This window comes from Cavia porcellus, unplaced genomic scaffold (genome assembly GCF_034190915.1).
Source record: "Cavia porcellus strain 051 isolate PalLab524CR breed Dunkin Hartley unplaced genomic scaffold, mCavPor4.1 scaffold_23, whole genome shotgun sequence".
Taxonomy (NCBI): domain Eukaryota; kingdom Metazoa; phylum Chordata; class Mammalia; order Rodentia; family Caviidae; genus Cavia; species Cavia porcellus.
In genome coordinates, this window is record NW_026947506.1 from 35,722,149 (window position 1) to 35,736,633 (window position 14,485).

Genomic DNA, 14,485 nt, shown 5'->3' on the forward strand with positions numbered 1-14,485 from the left:
GCTGGAACATTCCCTGGTCCTCCCCATCCGCTCAGAGGAGTAGCAGCCCAGACCCAGGGCATATCCACCCTTGCTGATCTATGCAGGCATTGAAGCCAGTCTGCATCCCTAACCCAGAGACACTGGGACATCTGGAAATGCCACATTCTTGAGGCCAGATTAATTCTTTAGACTCTTAAAAGGACAGCTGATCTAAACTGCATATAGTTCTTACTTTTCCACTTCAATGCTTGAGTCACCTCCCACACGATACTACCATTCCTTGCTTGAGTATCTTCAGAGATGGGGAACTCATTAGCTGTCAAGACCTTCCATCCCTCACTGGATAACTTTAACCATCCTTCTTTGTATTGCTCTGAAGTCTTGTCTCCCCAAGATTCCTATGTCCTGTTTTCTGCCTTACCCTTAAAATCAAGCAGAACAACCATATTCCTTACCCACCACTGACCAATCTGTGAAATGAAGATATACCTCAGAACTGTTCTTTGGGTCATTAGAATGTGTTTTCTAGTACTGTGTCAATGAGCAAGCCCCAAAGAGAATTCCCAGGGGGCTTGAGCAGAGAACAGAGTTGTTACCTCCTTTGATAAAGAACAGAGAGCCACAACCTGGGTCCCCTGGAGACCTTCTGTGAGATTCAGACGAGTCTTCATGCTTTGCTTCATAGTGTTGTGGTCCCACTACCAGACACAGGGATACAGGTCACACATCTGGCCACATCCAAAATCCACACCACACCTCCCTGCCCTGTAGACATGTTCATAGACTTTCTCACCCTGTTTTCCCTTTTTGATCTCTCACTTAGTAGTTTCCCCATCTTCATCCTTGTCCAAACTCTAGATGGCCATTCCAGATTGTCACCTAGACTATGTCAGTCACCTGCCCAGCTTCTGGCTCCTGGCTTTCCCTGCTGCAGATCCTCCAATGCCAGCTCTGCTCACAGATGATCCCATCCTTTGCCTGAGGCGACCCCCATCAACCTGGTTTTGGATCAGCCTTTTTCTGGTCCCAGGCTATCCTTATCCAGGCTGCACAGGAGGCCTGCAAAGGAGGCTCCAAACAGGGCCAGACCTCTCAGCCACCCTCTTTGGCCCCTTTGGTTGCCTCCAGCCCCTGCCCAGCTCTGCAGCCTGCTTCTGCATGGATAGGGTTCCAAGATTGGCTGCATTATTGACTGCAAGGGAAGCCAGTTCCTTGCCTGATAACTTGGATGATTTTAGCTTCTTCTGCAGTCTTCTCCTACTCAGCTTCATCCCTGGGTTTGATGAGTACCCTCTTTCCAGAACCTCCCAGGACAATCCTCAGAGGGGATTGGGTAGGAGAGGGTGGTTTAGCTGTTGTTGTTTCTTCAACTCTGAGCTTCCCATGCTCTCTCACAGCTCGGGGAAGACTCGGACTATGATAAGCTGAGTGACATGGTGAAATACCTCGACCTGGAACTCCACTTTGGCACCCAGAAACCTGTCAGTGAGTGGCTTCCTATCAGGCCCTAGAGAAAGTCCAAATACCATGATCTATGCCATCCTCTGACTTAAGATCCCCCAAGGGTTGCCCTGACTGGTATTTACCTAATATATCTCCGAGCCTTTAAGCCCTTTCTTAGTTTTTTCCCATTCAAAGTGGAGGTTGTAATAATGACTGGCAGTTGTTTAGTGTGCTTACCAAATGCCAGATGCTCTCACTTCTAAATTAATCCCTTGAGGACTCTACTGGTAGATTCTAAGATCACCTCCACTTCCTAATGAGGACACAGAGAGGTTGGGTAACTTGCTTACAGTCACACAACCAGAATAGGGTGAATGCAAGCCATCTACAGATACCTCTTCCAGTCTCCTTCCTCCCCCTCCGCCCCTTCTGAGTATCTCTCTAGAGTGGTTGGGTAGGATGCCAAGCCACCAGGGTTATTATATGTAGTCAGTGGTCTCAGTATGAAGGAGAAAAGCTCGTCCATTGAAGAATCATCTAAAAGGTCAAGAGACAGTTGGTTTTCATTACTTTGCCAGCTCAGTCTCCAGGGCCCAGGGAAGAGAAAGGTGGCAGTAGGGGCAGGGACTCCTCTCCCATTAAGTACATTGTACAAGACCTAGGCATCCACAGGTGGGATGCTGAAGAATGGGGAGGTCTGGACATTAGAGCTGTTATCAGACAAGGTGATGCTTGGAGGAGAAGGGATCCTTGGCCACTGGTTGAGGCCACACTTCTGAGCCCAGACAGTCCCAAATCCAAACCGAAGTGCTAAACGTCTCGTTTCCCTTCCAGAGCCTGTGCCCGGGCCAGAGCCCTTCAGGAAGAAGGAAGTGGTGGAGATCCTGTCCCACAAGAAGGCCTATAACACCTGTAAGAGGCCAAAGGATCCTAGGGATTCTAGGGGCGGGTGGTGCCTCTGCACCCATCTGGGTGGATGACAGATTAGGCTGTGGAATCCTGGACACGTCGCCTGGAGGTCTGAAGGCCCTCCTAACCTTGTAGCTACTGGAATCCCACCTGGATGGAGGTGTGGGCCTGGGCTCCACCCTGCCCTGGCCATGCAGTTGTTTCCCCAGTTGGCCCCACCTCCAGCCACATCCTCTGCTCCTTGAAGACCTCTTCCTAGGCTCTGGCCTCGACTAGTTTCTTAGTTCTCTAAGGCTGGGGATGTGACTCAGTGGTAGCTTCTTCTTGCTTTGAGTGCACAAGGCCCTGGGTTCACTCTCCAGTATCACGACTAAAATTTAGGACCCTTTTAGTCTCTGAAGGGCTTTGGTACTACCCCGTCCCCGCCTCGCCTCTAGCAGGCCCCGCCTCCTGTCCGCAGCCCTCTCGCTGGGTTCCACTCGGTAGCCCCGCCCCCGAAGCCCCGCCCTCTCCCCGGGATCCGCCTCTACGACGCCCGGCGTCTCTGCTGGTCCCGCCTATTGGCCCCGCCCCATGAGAGGCCCCGCCCCACTCACTCACGGCCCCGCCCACAGCTATCCTCCTGGCGCACCTGAAGCTCAGCCCAGCGGAGCTGCGACAGGTCCTTATGAGCATGGAGCCCCGGCGCCTGGAGCCCGCACATCTGGCGCAGCTGCTGCTCTTCGCGCCCGACGCCGACGAGGAGCAGCGCTACCAGGCCTTCCGCGAGGCTCCTGGCCGCCTCAGTGAGCCTGACCAGTTTGTCCTGCAGGTGCCGCGCCCGCGACCCCGCCTCCGTCAGGGCTACCGCTGTGGCCAAGGCTGCCTGTGTTTCGCGTTCCCTCGGCTCGGTACTGCTCCCGCCCTCAGGCCTGAGTTTCAGTTTAACGTATTTGGGTTTTTTTGTTTTTTTTGTTTTTGTTTTTGTTTTTGTTTTCCAGCATTGGGCATTGAACACAGGGCTTTGGCACTGGGCTACACCTCACTTCCCCGACCTTTTATTTTTAATTTTGAGGCAAGGTCTCATTGAATCGCCAAATTGCTCAGTCCGTGCTCGAAATTTCAATCTTTCTGCTTTAGTTTACCAGAATGCTAGGATTACAGATATTTGCCACCACACCCAGTTAGTTTAACAATTTAAATAACCAAATTAAGGGACAAAGTAGATAGGGTGACAGCGTCCCCTAGAGACCAGACTTACTCTTCCTAAAGGTGTACCAGGCCCAGGCACCCAGCAGAGCCCCCACCAGGCTGGTGGGGGATGGATGAATCCTGGTCCTGCCTTTGTGGCAGATGCTGTCAGTCCCTGAATACAAGACCCGCCTGCGAAGCCTCCACTTCCAGGCCACCCTGCAGGAGAAGACAGAGGAGATCCGAGGCAGTCTGGAGTGCTTGCGACAGGCATCCCTGGAGCTCAAGAACAGCCGGAAGCTCGCCAAGATCCTAGAGGTCAGGGTGCATCCCTTCCTTTGTCACCTCATCCACTCTTCTGTCCTGGGGCTTCCAGCCTGAAGACTCATCCTGATACCCGGATTGAGGTGGATGGGTGGGGGGTCTCTGTGAACACCTGGGCACCATCCACCCACCTTCCTTTCCAGTTTGTGTTGGCCATGGGCAACTATCTCAATGACAGCCAACCCAAAACCAACAAGACCACAGGCTTCAAGATCAACTTTCTGACAGAGGTGAGCTGAAGGTACCTAAGGCTTGAAGGCCAAGCCTAACTCAATTTGGGACAGATTGAGGGAGAGAATAAGTGACTATGGAGGGCCCTCCTCCCAGGGGCAAAGCTGGCTGCAAGAGACCAGGATGTGACTGCAGCAAGGGTGGAGAAAAGGATGGTAAAGGTGGCTTCTCAGCTAAACCTCACAATCTGAAAAAGTGGGGTGGGGAAGGAGATTAGAAGTGTCAAAGACCAGAAATTGAGCCAGGCATGATGGTGGCACTTGTAATCCCACAACTCTGGGAGGTTGAGGCATAAGGAGCACCAGTTCCAGCCCAGCCTGACAACTTAACAATTTAGTGAGATCCAATTGCAAAATAAAAATGAACCGGGGAAGTGGCTCAGTGTGCAGGTCCTGGCTTCAATTCCCAGGATTGCCAAAAAGAAAAAAAAAGGACCAATAATTTGTGCCAGAACCCAGGAAAAGCTGGGACCATGTACCCAGGAGTCTGACGGGATTCTCGAACATGTGTGTTGGGGGTCACTTGCAGCTGAACTCCACCAAGACAGTGGATGGGAAGTCCACCTTTCTGCACATCCTTGCCAAATCACTGAGCCAGCACTTTCCCGAACTTCTGGGCTTTGCTCAGGACCTCCCCACCGTACCCTTGGCTGCCAAAGGTAAGCTGGGTGGATGAGTAGGATGGCAGGTTGTCCTGGCCTGGGAATGTGGGCCCATGAGGCTTTGATCCCCTTCCATACAGTGAACCAACGTGCCCTGACTGGTGACCTGGCTGACCTCCATGGTACCATCAGTGAGATACAGGCTGCCTGCCAGAGCATGTCTCCTTCCAGTGAGGACAGGTTTGCTGTGGTCATGGCAGTATCCTCTGAGCCCCACACGGGACCCATGGGTGGTTAGATAGAGCTGGATGAGGCTCCACTGGACACTGAAGACACCTGTAGAGAGTCTGGAAACAGGCTGTTATGTGTCCAAGCTGTCTTGGAAAAAATGGTTCTATCCCAGGTCTTCTTTTCCTCCCAGTACTAGGGATTAAACCCAGAGTCTTCATACTGAGTCCTTTTTTATTTTGAAGCAAGGTCTCACTAAGTCACTAAATTGCTCTGGTTGGGCTCAAACTTGCAATCTTCCTGTTTCAGCCTTCTAGAGTGCTGCAATTATAGGTGTGCACCACCAAGCCCGGCCATCCTGGGTTATTTAGACTCAGTGCTTATGCCAAATCTGGGTAACTGAGGCCAGATCTATTTTTGGATAACTCAAATCAACAATAGAGGAGGAGACAAGTCTAGATGGGGAGGATAGGACACAAGGGCGTGTGGCACTTCTCCCTGTCCCCTTCTGGGATCCCAGTACTCCTTGGAAGAGAAACAGGGCTTTTTTCCTGATGATGCTAGATCTAGACAAGGAGGAGGACTCTGAGGACTGTGCCTACATCCAGGTGCTCCACCTGGAAAGCACCTGTCGTGTGTCCCTAACACCAGTGTATAATGCTTGCAGAGGCTGAATACTCAGGCAGATGTTTTGGTTGTTTTTTCAGTGCTATGTATAGAATTCACTGCCTTCTACATGCTATGGAAGTGTTCTACCACTGATTTCAGCCCCAACCCAAAGCAGAAATTTGACATCAGATTCTGCCCCTTTCCTATCAAGCAAGAAAAGATCACTTATTCACTGCCCCCCCAACACCCAGATTTTTAGCTGTGTAGACCCAGGCTATTCAGGTAGGGGCTAACATTCTGCACTCTAGCACCACTCAGTCCAAGGGAGCCCTCCCTGCTTTCGTGGGTTCAGGAGGAGGTCTTCGGAGAGATAATGCATGGCCATTCAAGGGCGGGCAGCAGCTGCAGAGGGACTTGAGCTGACTGATCAGACAGCCTCCGCTTAAATTCTTACTCAAGCTGGGCATGCTGGTGCACATCATCTTCTAGGGTGTTTTGTTTTGTTTCGTTTTTGAGACAGGGTCTCAATATGCAGGCCTTGAAGCTCAGGCCTTGAATTTACTGTGTGTCCCAGACTGACCTTGAACTTAAGACAATCCTCCTACCTTGGCCTCCTGAGTGCTGGGATTACAGATGTTGGCCACTGTACTTGCCCTTCTACACCACCCTCAGGGAGCTGAGGCAGAAAGATCCCAAATTCAATCCCAGCCTGAGCAATTTAGTAATACTTCATCTTAAAAATATTTTTTTAAAGAAAGTTACTGGAATCGAACTCAGGACCTTGCGCTTACCAGACAGGCACTATGCCATTGAACTATATCCCTAGCCCCTCTCATCTCAAAATTAAATGAAAAATGAGCTGAAAATGTAACCTAGTGTGAAGGCCATGGGTTCAATCCCCAGTACCCTCCTTCCACATATACACACATAGGGTGCATGGGAGGCTGGCCCTTTCCTTAACCACGGCCCTGCAGTCCTTCCTGGAGACGGCCCAGCCTGCACTTCGGGCCCTTGATGGGCTGCAGCATGAAGCCATGGAGGAGCTGGGCAAAGCATTGGCCTTCTTCGGGGAGGATTCCAAGGCCACCACCTCTGAGGCTTTCTTCGGTATCTTTTCGGAGTTCATGAGCAAGTTCGAGGTGAGCCATGGGAGAGGCTTAGAGGAGAAACTCTTAGGGAGATCAAGGCCAGAGTTCCCAAAAGGGCGTTCTCCTAAAAGCTGGACTAGCAAACAATCCCAGTAAATAACCTCAATGCTGGTACTTTGGGATGGGAGGAGAAGGCAAGACAGGGGTCCAAGGCTGCTCCTGGGACCCTGACTGCCCGCCCCTCATTGTGTTCCCGCCTGCAGCGAGCACTCAGCGATCTGCAGGCCGGGGAGGGTCCACGCAGCTCCGGGATGACTTCTCCCCTGGCCTGGTGACGGCGGCCACGCCGCGTCCTCTGCGGCCTGAGTGAAGAGACCAATGCTGCCGGAGAGGGCGGCGGGGACGCCGTCGAGGTCCGGGGTGCTGATCTGCGGAGCAATACCTCTGGCCGTGGGCTGGGCGCCGCACACATCTCTAGCTACCTCAGCCACCAGGGCCTCCACAAGCCCCGGTGTGTCTGTGGGTTGCAAGAGCTGGGGGAGCCCACCCTGGGGATCCACGACCCCAGTCCTGCTGTGTCCTGCAGGCTTCCCGGGCAGGTTCCTGGAAAGTGGAATAAAGTGCTTCTGTGTGCCCCGGGGACGGTGGGCTGCGGATTGGCTACTAAGGGAATGTAGCTCGCCTGCTTTCTGAGCCTGCTTGGAGTGGCCCTCCTAGTAGATGAGCCAGGAACATGTTCGCCCACCAAGCTAGCACCCGGAGGCCCCTTGTCCAGCCAAGAAGGCAGAAAAGCATGCAATCTGGCATCCTAGGACAGCCAAACGGAGTCTGTTTGGGGTGTTTGTTTTTGTTTTTGAGACAAAGTCTCCCTATGTAGTTCAGGCTGGCCTGGAACTCACTCTGTAGCCCTGGCTGACCTTGAATTTGTGGTGATCACCTGCCTTGGCATGCATTACAGGCATACACCACCACGCCTAGTTTCAGGCCTGAGTCTTGGAAGCAGCTGAGAGGGGGAAAGGGGGAAAGCCTTCAGCGAAAAATTTAGGGAAAAACTGAAGTAGAAAGATCTATTACATCAGACTGCAGACTAAAAATGCAGTTTTGTTTTGCTGGGCTGGGGATAGAACTCAGAGCTTTGCACGTGCCAGCCAAGCACTGTACCAGTGAGCTACATCCCAGCACCCAAGAATTGAGGTTTTGAGCCAATGGATGAACTCAGACTCACTTTACAGGTGTTTAGATCAGGAGAGGCATGGAGCAGGAAGAGGATCATTAAGGAGATTGCAGAGAGCACAAGGGGTTTAGGTGGCAGATGAGCAGGACTTGGTGGCTGGTTGTCAGGATTCTTAGCTGGATGGGTGGTAAAGACAGTCCCTGAAGCAGGTTGTGTGAGCAGGACAGACATGGGAGCAGATGATGCGATGTAGTATATGACTGGAATCTTAGGGGCCACTTTCTGTGTCTGGAGGCAGATAAAGGAGTCGCCTGGATGCCAAAATCAAGTGGAGAAATGAATAAGGAGCAAGGACAACTTGTTTTCCAAGTTTTCTCTTGGATGTTTTTTTCCTTCCCATCCCAACCAAATGACTAGTGTTATTTCTGGGCAGAATTTTGGGCCCATTTGGTTCTTTCCTATCTTCCACAGTCTTCCTCTGAGTCCATGTATGTACATTCTTTGTTCCCTCCTCACAACTCCATGTAAAAATGTCTAAATGAAAATCATACTTCAAGGAGAAATCTGAATGTCAGAATGTACTTCTCCCCTGAAGCTCCTGCTGGATGGTTTCTATGAGTTTCTAATGCCTATGTCTCCGTGAAACATGTTAGGTCCATTAAAATCCCTGTGTGAGAGCACCAGGAAGTATATATACCACCAGGCATGATCCTCAGGCCCAGCCAGCCCCAATGGCATCTTCCTGAGTGTTAAAAACTGCCCCTCTAGGAGACCCAGCCAGAGCACTCACTAAGGCTTTTCCTAAATTGGCTTGTATCTGTTTGTTACTTATTTCCTCCAGCAGTGTATAACAAACCATCCCCAAATTTAGTGGCTTACAATGAATCACAAATCTATGAGTCAACAAGGCAATTCTTTTTCATTTTGTTTTTTGAGACTGGATCTCACTATGCAATTCAGGCTGGCCTTGAATTCACCAAGTAGCCGAGGCTGGCTTCAAACTCACAGTGATCCTCCTGCCTCCACCGCCCTAGTTCTGGGACTGTGTGCATCACCGCGTCAAGCCAACAAGGCAGTTCTGATCTGAGCTGCGGTCAGTGTCGTCTGTTAAGAAGCTGTATTGAGGATGTGGGGCTCTTGCACATGTTTGGAGCCTTGACAAAGAAAGTTGGAATAGCCCTATACGCTGTCTCATCCTGTACCGGAATAGCCAGGGTCCAAGAAAATATGCAAGCAATGACGCTGAAGATCCTTTGAGTGTAGCTCAGGACTCACCATCTCCTCTATCACATTCTATCATCCACACCAGTAACACGAGCACCTCAGATCCTAGGAGGAGGGAAGCAGGCTCCATTTTTAGTAGGACATTCTACAAAAACACATGCACAGGGTGTGGGGGTGGTTGGGGAATCAGGGCCATTTTTGTAAGCAACATACTATATCACCCCTTGGCCAGGCACTCAGGTACAGATCCCTGCCTCCTTCAAATCCCAGGTGGCCCTAATCTGGCCCAGCACTACTCTGGTGACCCATGTGTCCTCCAGGTAGCACGCTTCTCTCACCTAGTCACCTGACTCCTTTCCAGAGACATTGAGGTGGGCTGTGCTTGCCTAGAAATCTGTCTCATCCTCCTGAGAAAAGCTCCCTGTTTTTCCTTTGGAAAAGTGTTCCTCGCCTATTTTCAGACCCTGGAGCTGTGCTGGTTGAATGCAGATGATCTGGTTCCTGGCTAGGCAGCTCAGAGTCCCAACTCAAGTTGGGACTGTTGGAAGGGAAGGCTCCATCTCCTCTGCAACTGCTTGGAGTAGATGGAGGAAACCTGCAGGGTATACATCTCTATCCCTGGATCCAGCCACACCTGAAGTTGACTTCTGGACCTATCAGTTTTCAAGCAATTAAACACCCTTCCCATTTAAAAATTTTAAAAATTGATTTTAATTTCTTAGTTTAGGCTGGTTCAAATTGGTTTCTCTCACTTATAGCCCTAAGTGGGTTGATTAGCACATCTATCAACAGATGCTTATATGTGTTTGGTCTTGTTAATGTTCATTGATCTCTTTATTCATACATGTATTCACTAATATTTTTTTAAACATACTGGGGATTTAACCCAGGGTCTTTATACTGGGCTATACCTCTACTTCCTTTTTATCTTTTATTCTGAGACATAGTCTTCTTAAATTACCTGGGCTGGACTTGAACTTGAGATCCTCCTGCCTCAGCCTCCCAGAGTGCCTATATCACATTCAGGCATGTGCTACCACACCTGGCATGCCAGTGCCTCTGATGCATGCCAGGCCCAGTGCTGGATGTAAGCATATTATGGATTAGTCTCTCCACATTTAGTCTCCTTTTTTTTTTTTTTTTTTTTTTTTTGGTACCAGGGATGGAATTCATGACCTCACCCTTGCCAGGCAGGCGCTTATGCTGCTGAGCTAAACTCCTGGCCCTTAGTTTCCTATTTGTTATGGCAGTCCTACCCCAGAGTTAGTGCAGTCTTACCTGTAAACCAGTATGTCCCCCCTTTCTCCAGTTCTTCACCAAATCACAGATGTGGATGCAGACACTTAGGGCCCAGGAATTTATCTTTTTTTAAAAGACATTTTTATTTTTATTAGTACACATGTGCAGAACACAATGATTACATTCACTGCAGGAACTTAGTATGCATGCAAAACACTAAGATGTTTTCTCTTTTCATTCTCTTCCCTTTCCCCAAGAACTTATCTGAGTGATTCTGAATAATAGGGTCTAATTATGCAGCTTCTTTCCAAATAGTGATACCAGTTGATCTTTCCTGGGTAGTGTGCTCAATGTTTCTACATATCTTATTTCATTTTCTTTTCAAAGAGCCCTGTGAGGTGGGTTTTATTATCTCCTCACAAATAAAAAGTCTGAAACTCAGGAAGAATATGTGACTTTCTGGATCTAAAACTCCAGTCTGTTTAAATCCAGAGCCTGTCCACTGAGTGGAAATTGCTTTGCTAACACAAGTATTTCTTTTTATATATATCTCAGCATTCCAAGAGATGTGCAAGCTGTTGATACCCTCTTAAAGCTCTTCCCTCTTTCCTTACCTCCTCCTGCTCTCCCTCTATTAATCTACCATACAGTCCACATATACACCACATAGCCTACTAGCCCACCATCACAGAATATCTCAAATAGATCGATTCAACAACAGCAATTATTTTCTAACAGTTCTGGAGGCTGGAAGTCCAAAACCAAGGTGTTAGCAGATCAAGTTTCTCCAGACTTATAGAGGATCACCTTCTCCCAGTCCTCACATGGTCTTTCCTTTCTGTGTGTCTATTCAATTTCTTTTGCTGGTTAAGGATGCCACACCTACCGGATTATGGCCCCACCCATATGACTTCATTTAACATTAATTACCTCCTCCCCAGTGCTTGGGACTGAACCCAGGGTCTTCACTTGGAACAACATCCCCAACCCTTAATTTTTAAATTTTGGAGCAGCATCTCACTAAGTCAATTGAGTTGCCCAGACTAGGTTTGAATTTGGATTCTTCTACCTCAGCCTCCCAGAGTACTGAGGTTACAAGTGTGCACCACCATACCCAGGCTCCTTATTTACCTCTTTAAAGACCTTATCTCCAATACTCTCACAGGCTGAGGTTCCTCAGAATTGGAGGGAGTGGGACACAGTTCACTCCAACAAACTCCCTTATCAGATATCCCAGAAAGGCCTCAAAGGGCTCTGAATAACCTGCTGATTCCTGGAGAAAGGAGGCTACTTGGCTGGGCCTTCCTCCCATAACGTCTGCAAGCCTCTCTGCATCTTCCCTTCCCTAATCCAATGGCATGCAGGGCCTGCCCTCCCTCCTCCAATTCAGAGCAGCTCATCTGTGCTGTTTACCATCGCTCAGTTGTCAGGACTGCACTCATTGGCTCTTTCAGCCTCTCCTCCCTACCCTCAAGAATAGTTCTAGGCTCTACTGCCTATTGCCCACCCCTCTCTCTCTTCAGAGCCAAAGCTTTTGCAGCCATTGTCTCCATCCTCGCTACTCTTCTGAGGCCAGGGAGAGGAAGCCACAGGGAGAGTTTGTTGGCCTTATCTTCCCTGACCTTTATTCTTGGGCACTATTTACCCTCCCTTGGCAAATTCACACACCCAGGGTTCAACCACCTGGTGTCTCCCGTTTGATAACCATGTCAGCTTCATTTCCATTGGCTGCTTCTGGCCTCTGCATACAACAGGAGCTCAATAATTGCTAATTTGGTCAAACCAAATTATCATCAAGTTTCTCAGGAAAATGACTTTGGAAATATGTAATTGACACCCCCCACCTGCCCAATACTGGGGACTGAACCCAGAGGATTTGCACTATGAACTATGTCCCCAGTCCTTTTAAATTTTTTTTTATTTTGAGAGTCTTGCTAAATTGGCAACTTGAACTTTCAATCTTCCTGCCTCAGCCTGTTAGGGTGCTGGGATTATAGGCATGTGCCACCATACTCAGCTGTATCCAAAACTCTTTTTGAAAAAAGGGTTGCAAATTTAAACTCTGCAGAGACCTGACAAGTATTCTAAACATATGAAGGGAGGTAATAAAAACAACAGCACACTGCCTCCCAGTCCACCCACAGACCGTCAGCAACTGTTTCCAAATATGTGCCCCCTCCACCAAGCCACATATGGTGGTGCACATTTTTTTTTTTTTGTCTTTTTTGTTTTTATTGGTACCAGGAATCGAACTCACGACTGCCTGCTTGCAAGGCAGGTACTTATGCCGCTGAGCTAAATCCCCAGCCCTGGTGGTGCACATTTCTAATCCCAGCAACTGGGAAACTGAGGCAGGAAGATCGCTATGAGTTCAAGGCCAGCCTGGGCTATAGTGAGACCCTGTCTTAAAAAAAAAAAAAAGTATGCTCTTTCCAGCTGGCGCTGAGCGATGGGCATCTCTCAGGGCAAGAGCGAGGGCAAAAGAAAGCCCTACCACAAGAAGCAGAAGTATATGTTGGGGTGCCCTGCTGCCAACACTAAGATTGGCCCCCACCAAATACACTCGGGAGTTTGAGGAGGTAACAAGAAACACCGAGCCCTCAGGCTGGATATGGGAAACTCCTCGTGGGGCTCTGAGTGTTGTACTTGAAGAACAAGGATCATTGGCGTTGTTCACAAGGCGTCCAATAATGAACTGATCCACAGGAAGAACTGCACTGTGCTCACTGACGGTGGGCACACTGTACCTACAGTGGTAGGAATCCTACTACACACTGCTCCTGGGCTGCAAGAAGGGGACCAAGCTGACTCCTGAGGAGGAAGAGATTTTAAGCAAAAAAACCCATCAAAGTACATTCAAAAGAATTATTATGAAAGGAAAAAGGACTCCAAAATCAGCAGTCTTCTGGAGAATCAGTTCCAGCAGGGCAACTTCTTGCCTGCATTGCATCAAGACCAGGCCAAAGAGAGGGTTATATGCTAGATGGCAAGGAGCTGGAGTTCTATCTGAGGAAAATCAAGGCCAGGAAAGGCAAATAAACCTTCCCTCTGCGCTTAGCTCATGTAATAAAGGTGTGTATTGTTCTATGTTTTAAAAAAAAAAAGTATGCATGAGCCCATCTAACCCAGAATAGACATCAAGGGGGACCTGACCTAAACTGAGCCAATCAGAATCCCTGCTAAATAAATTTTAAATAAATACCTAGAAATTTCAGCTTTGCAATGGCTGTCATCTGGATTATATGAAATGAGACCTTGCTATGTGAAATAGATTTGTAAACAGTATAGGAATCCAAGCTGCCAAATTGTTAAATTTGGAATTTAATTAACTGAGCTCAGTGACCACTTGCATGGACCCATTTCAGACTCTCACCAGCTAGCCCTGAACTGGAAAATTACAAATCTTTTAAACAGAAAACCACTAAATTGGAAACAGTTTAGCTAGAATCTTAACATCAGTTTTTGGTTGACACCTGTATCCTGCTTCTTTTGTTAAGCAGGTTAATTTTTCTCTTGTGGCTACACATTCTGCTTGTTTCATGGGACTTATACCCTGAGTGATTTTCCATTTTCCTGGGTCAAATCAGGGCACTGGTTAAATGCAGGGCTCAAGATGGCGGCAATCATGCCAAGCTACAACTCCAAGTAGGCCTGAGAAGTAGGGAGAGCAGATTCCACAGTGGCTGAGAAGAGTGAGGCATGTTCCTGTCCATCTGTTCTTGCCCTTCCAGGGGTCTGCTCTCAGCCATTTAATTTACTTCCCAAGAAAATTAATCTCAAATTATCAAAAGTCTTTCAGCAATCACCAGTTTGATTCTGGCTGGTGAAGCACATCCCAGAATACTCCTTTCAAGTAATTCCATATTATTCCAGAAATTGTGTGTGTGTGTGTGTGTGTGTGTGTGTGTGTGTGTGTGTAGAAGCACACAAAAAATAATGCACAGTCCTTCTGAAGACAGTATATGCTCAGTGATGTGAATTTCAGGTAAAATCTCACACATATTTAGAGGCTTACACTTTAGTAGCTTCCTTGCATGCAAAATGAAATGAGAAGAGAAAAAAATAGTACAATTTTATATTCCTCCGTTACATAGCAGACTGAAATGAATGCAGACAGTTTTGATGCTCTGTAGATCAACTAAAACTTTATTTCAAACTCTATAAAGGGCAAAAAAGAGATTAAAAAGGAGTTACAAACCTCCTTTATATAGCTATGTCAATATTAGCCAATGTGTTGTCATTTTTACCAAAAGAGTAGCTCAT

At 48.3% G+C, this 14,485-nt stretch overlaps 1 protein-coding gene and 1 pseudogene across 8 annotated transcripts in view; both read left to right on the top strand.

Annotated features, from left to right (window-relative positions):
- The window catches only part of Grid2ip (Grid2 interacting protein), a 34,362-nt gene extending 26,040 nt beyond the window's left edge, over positions 1-8,322 (top strand). For all 8 annotated transcript variants that reach the window (XM_063234138.1, XM_023565181.2, XM_063234134.1 and 5 more), the window contains 9 exons: positions 1,380-1,467; positions 2,260-2,337; positions 2,949-3,145; positions 3,667-3,822; positions 3,972-4,058; positions 4,588-4,717; positions 4,801-4,919; positions 6,472-6,636; positions 6,849-8,322. In XM_063234138.1, coding sequence (XP_063090208.1) covers positions 1,380-1,467; positions 2,260-2,337; positions 2,949-3,145; positions 3,667-3,822; positions 3,972-4,058; positions 4,588-4,717; positions 4,801-4,919; positions 6,472-6,636; positions 6,849-6,920 — 1,092 coding nt within the window. In that variant the 3' untranslated portion in view covers positions 6,921-8,322. The remainder of the gene's footprint in view (positions 1-1,379; positions 1,468-2,259; positions 2,338-2,948; positions 3,146-3,666; positions 3,823-3,971; positions 4,059-4,587; positions 4,718-4,800; positions 4,920-6,471; positions 6,637-6,848) is intronic.
- A 533-nt stretch (positions 8,323-8,855) lies between these two features.
- On the top strand, positions 8,856-13,946 carry LOC134472489 (small ribosomal subunit protein eS8-like; annotated as a pseudogene).
- The last annotated feature ends 539 nt before the right edge of the window (positions 13,947-14,485 follow it).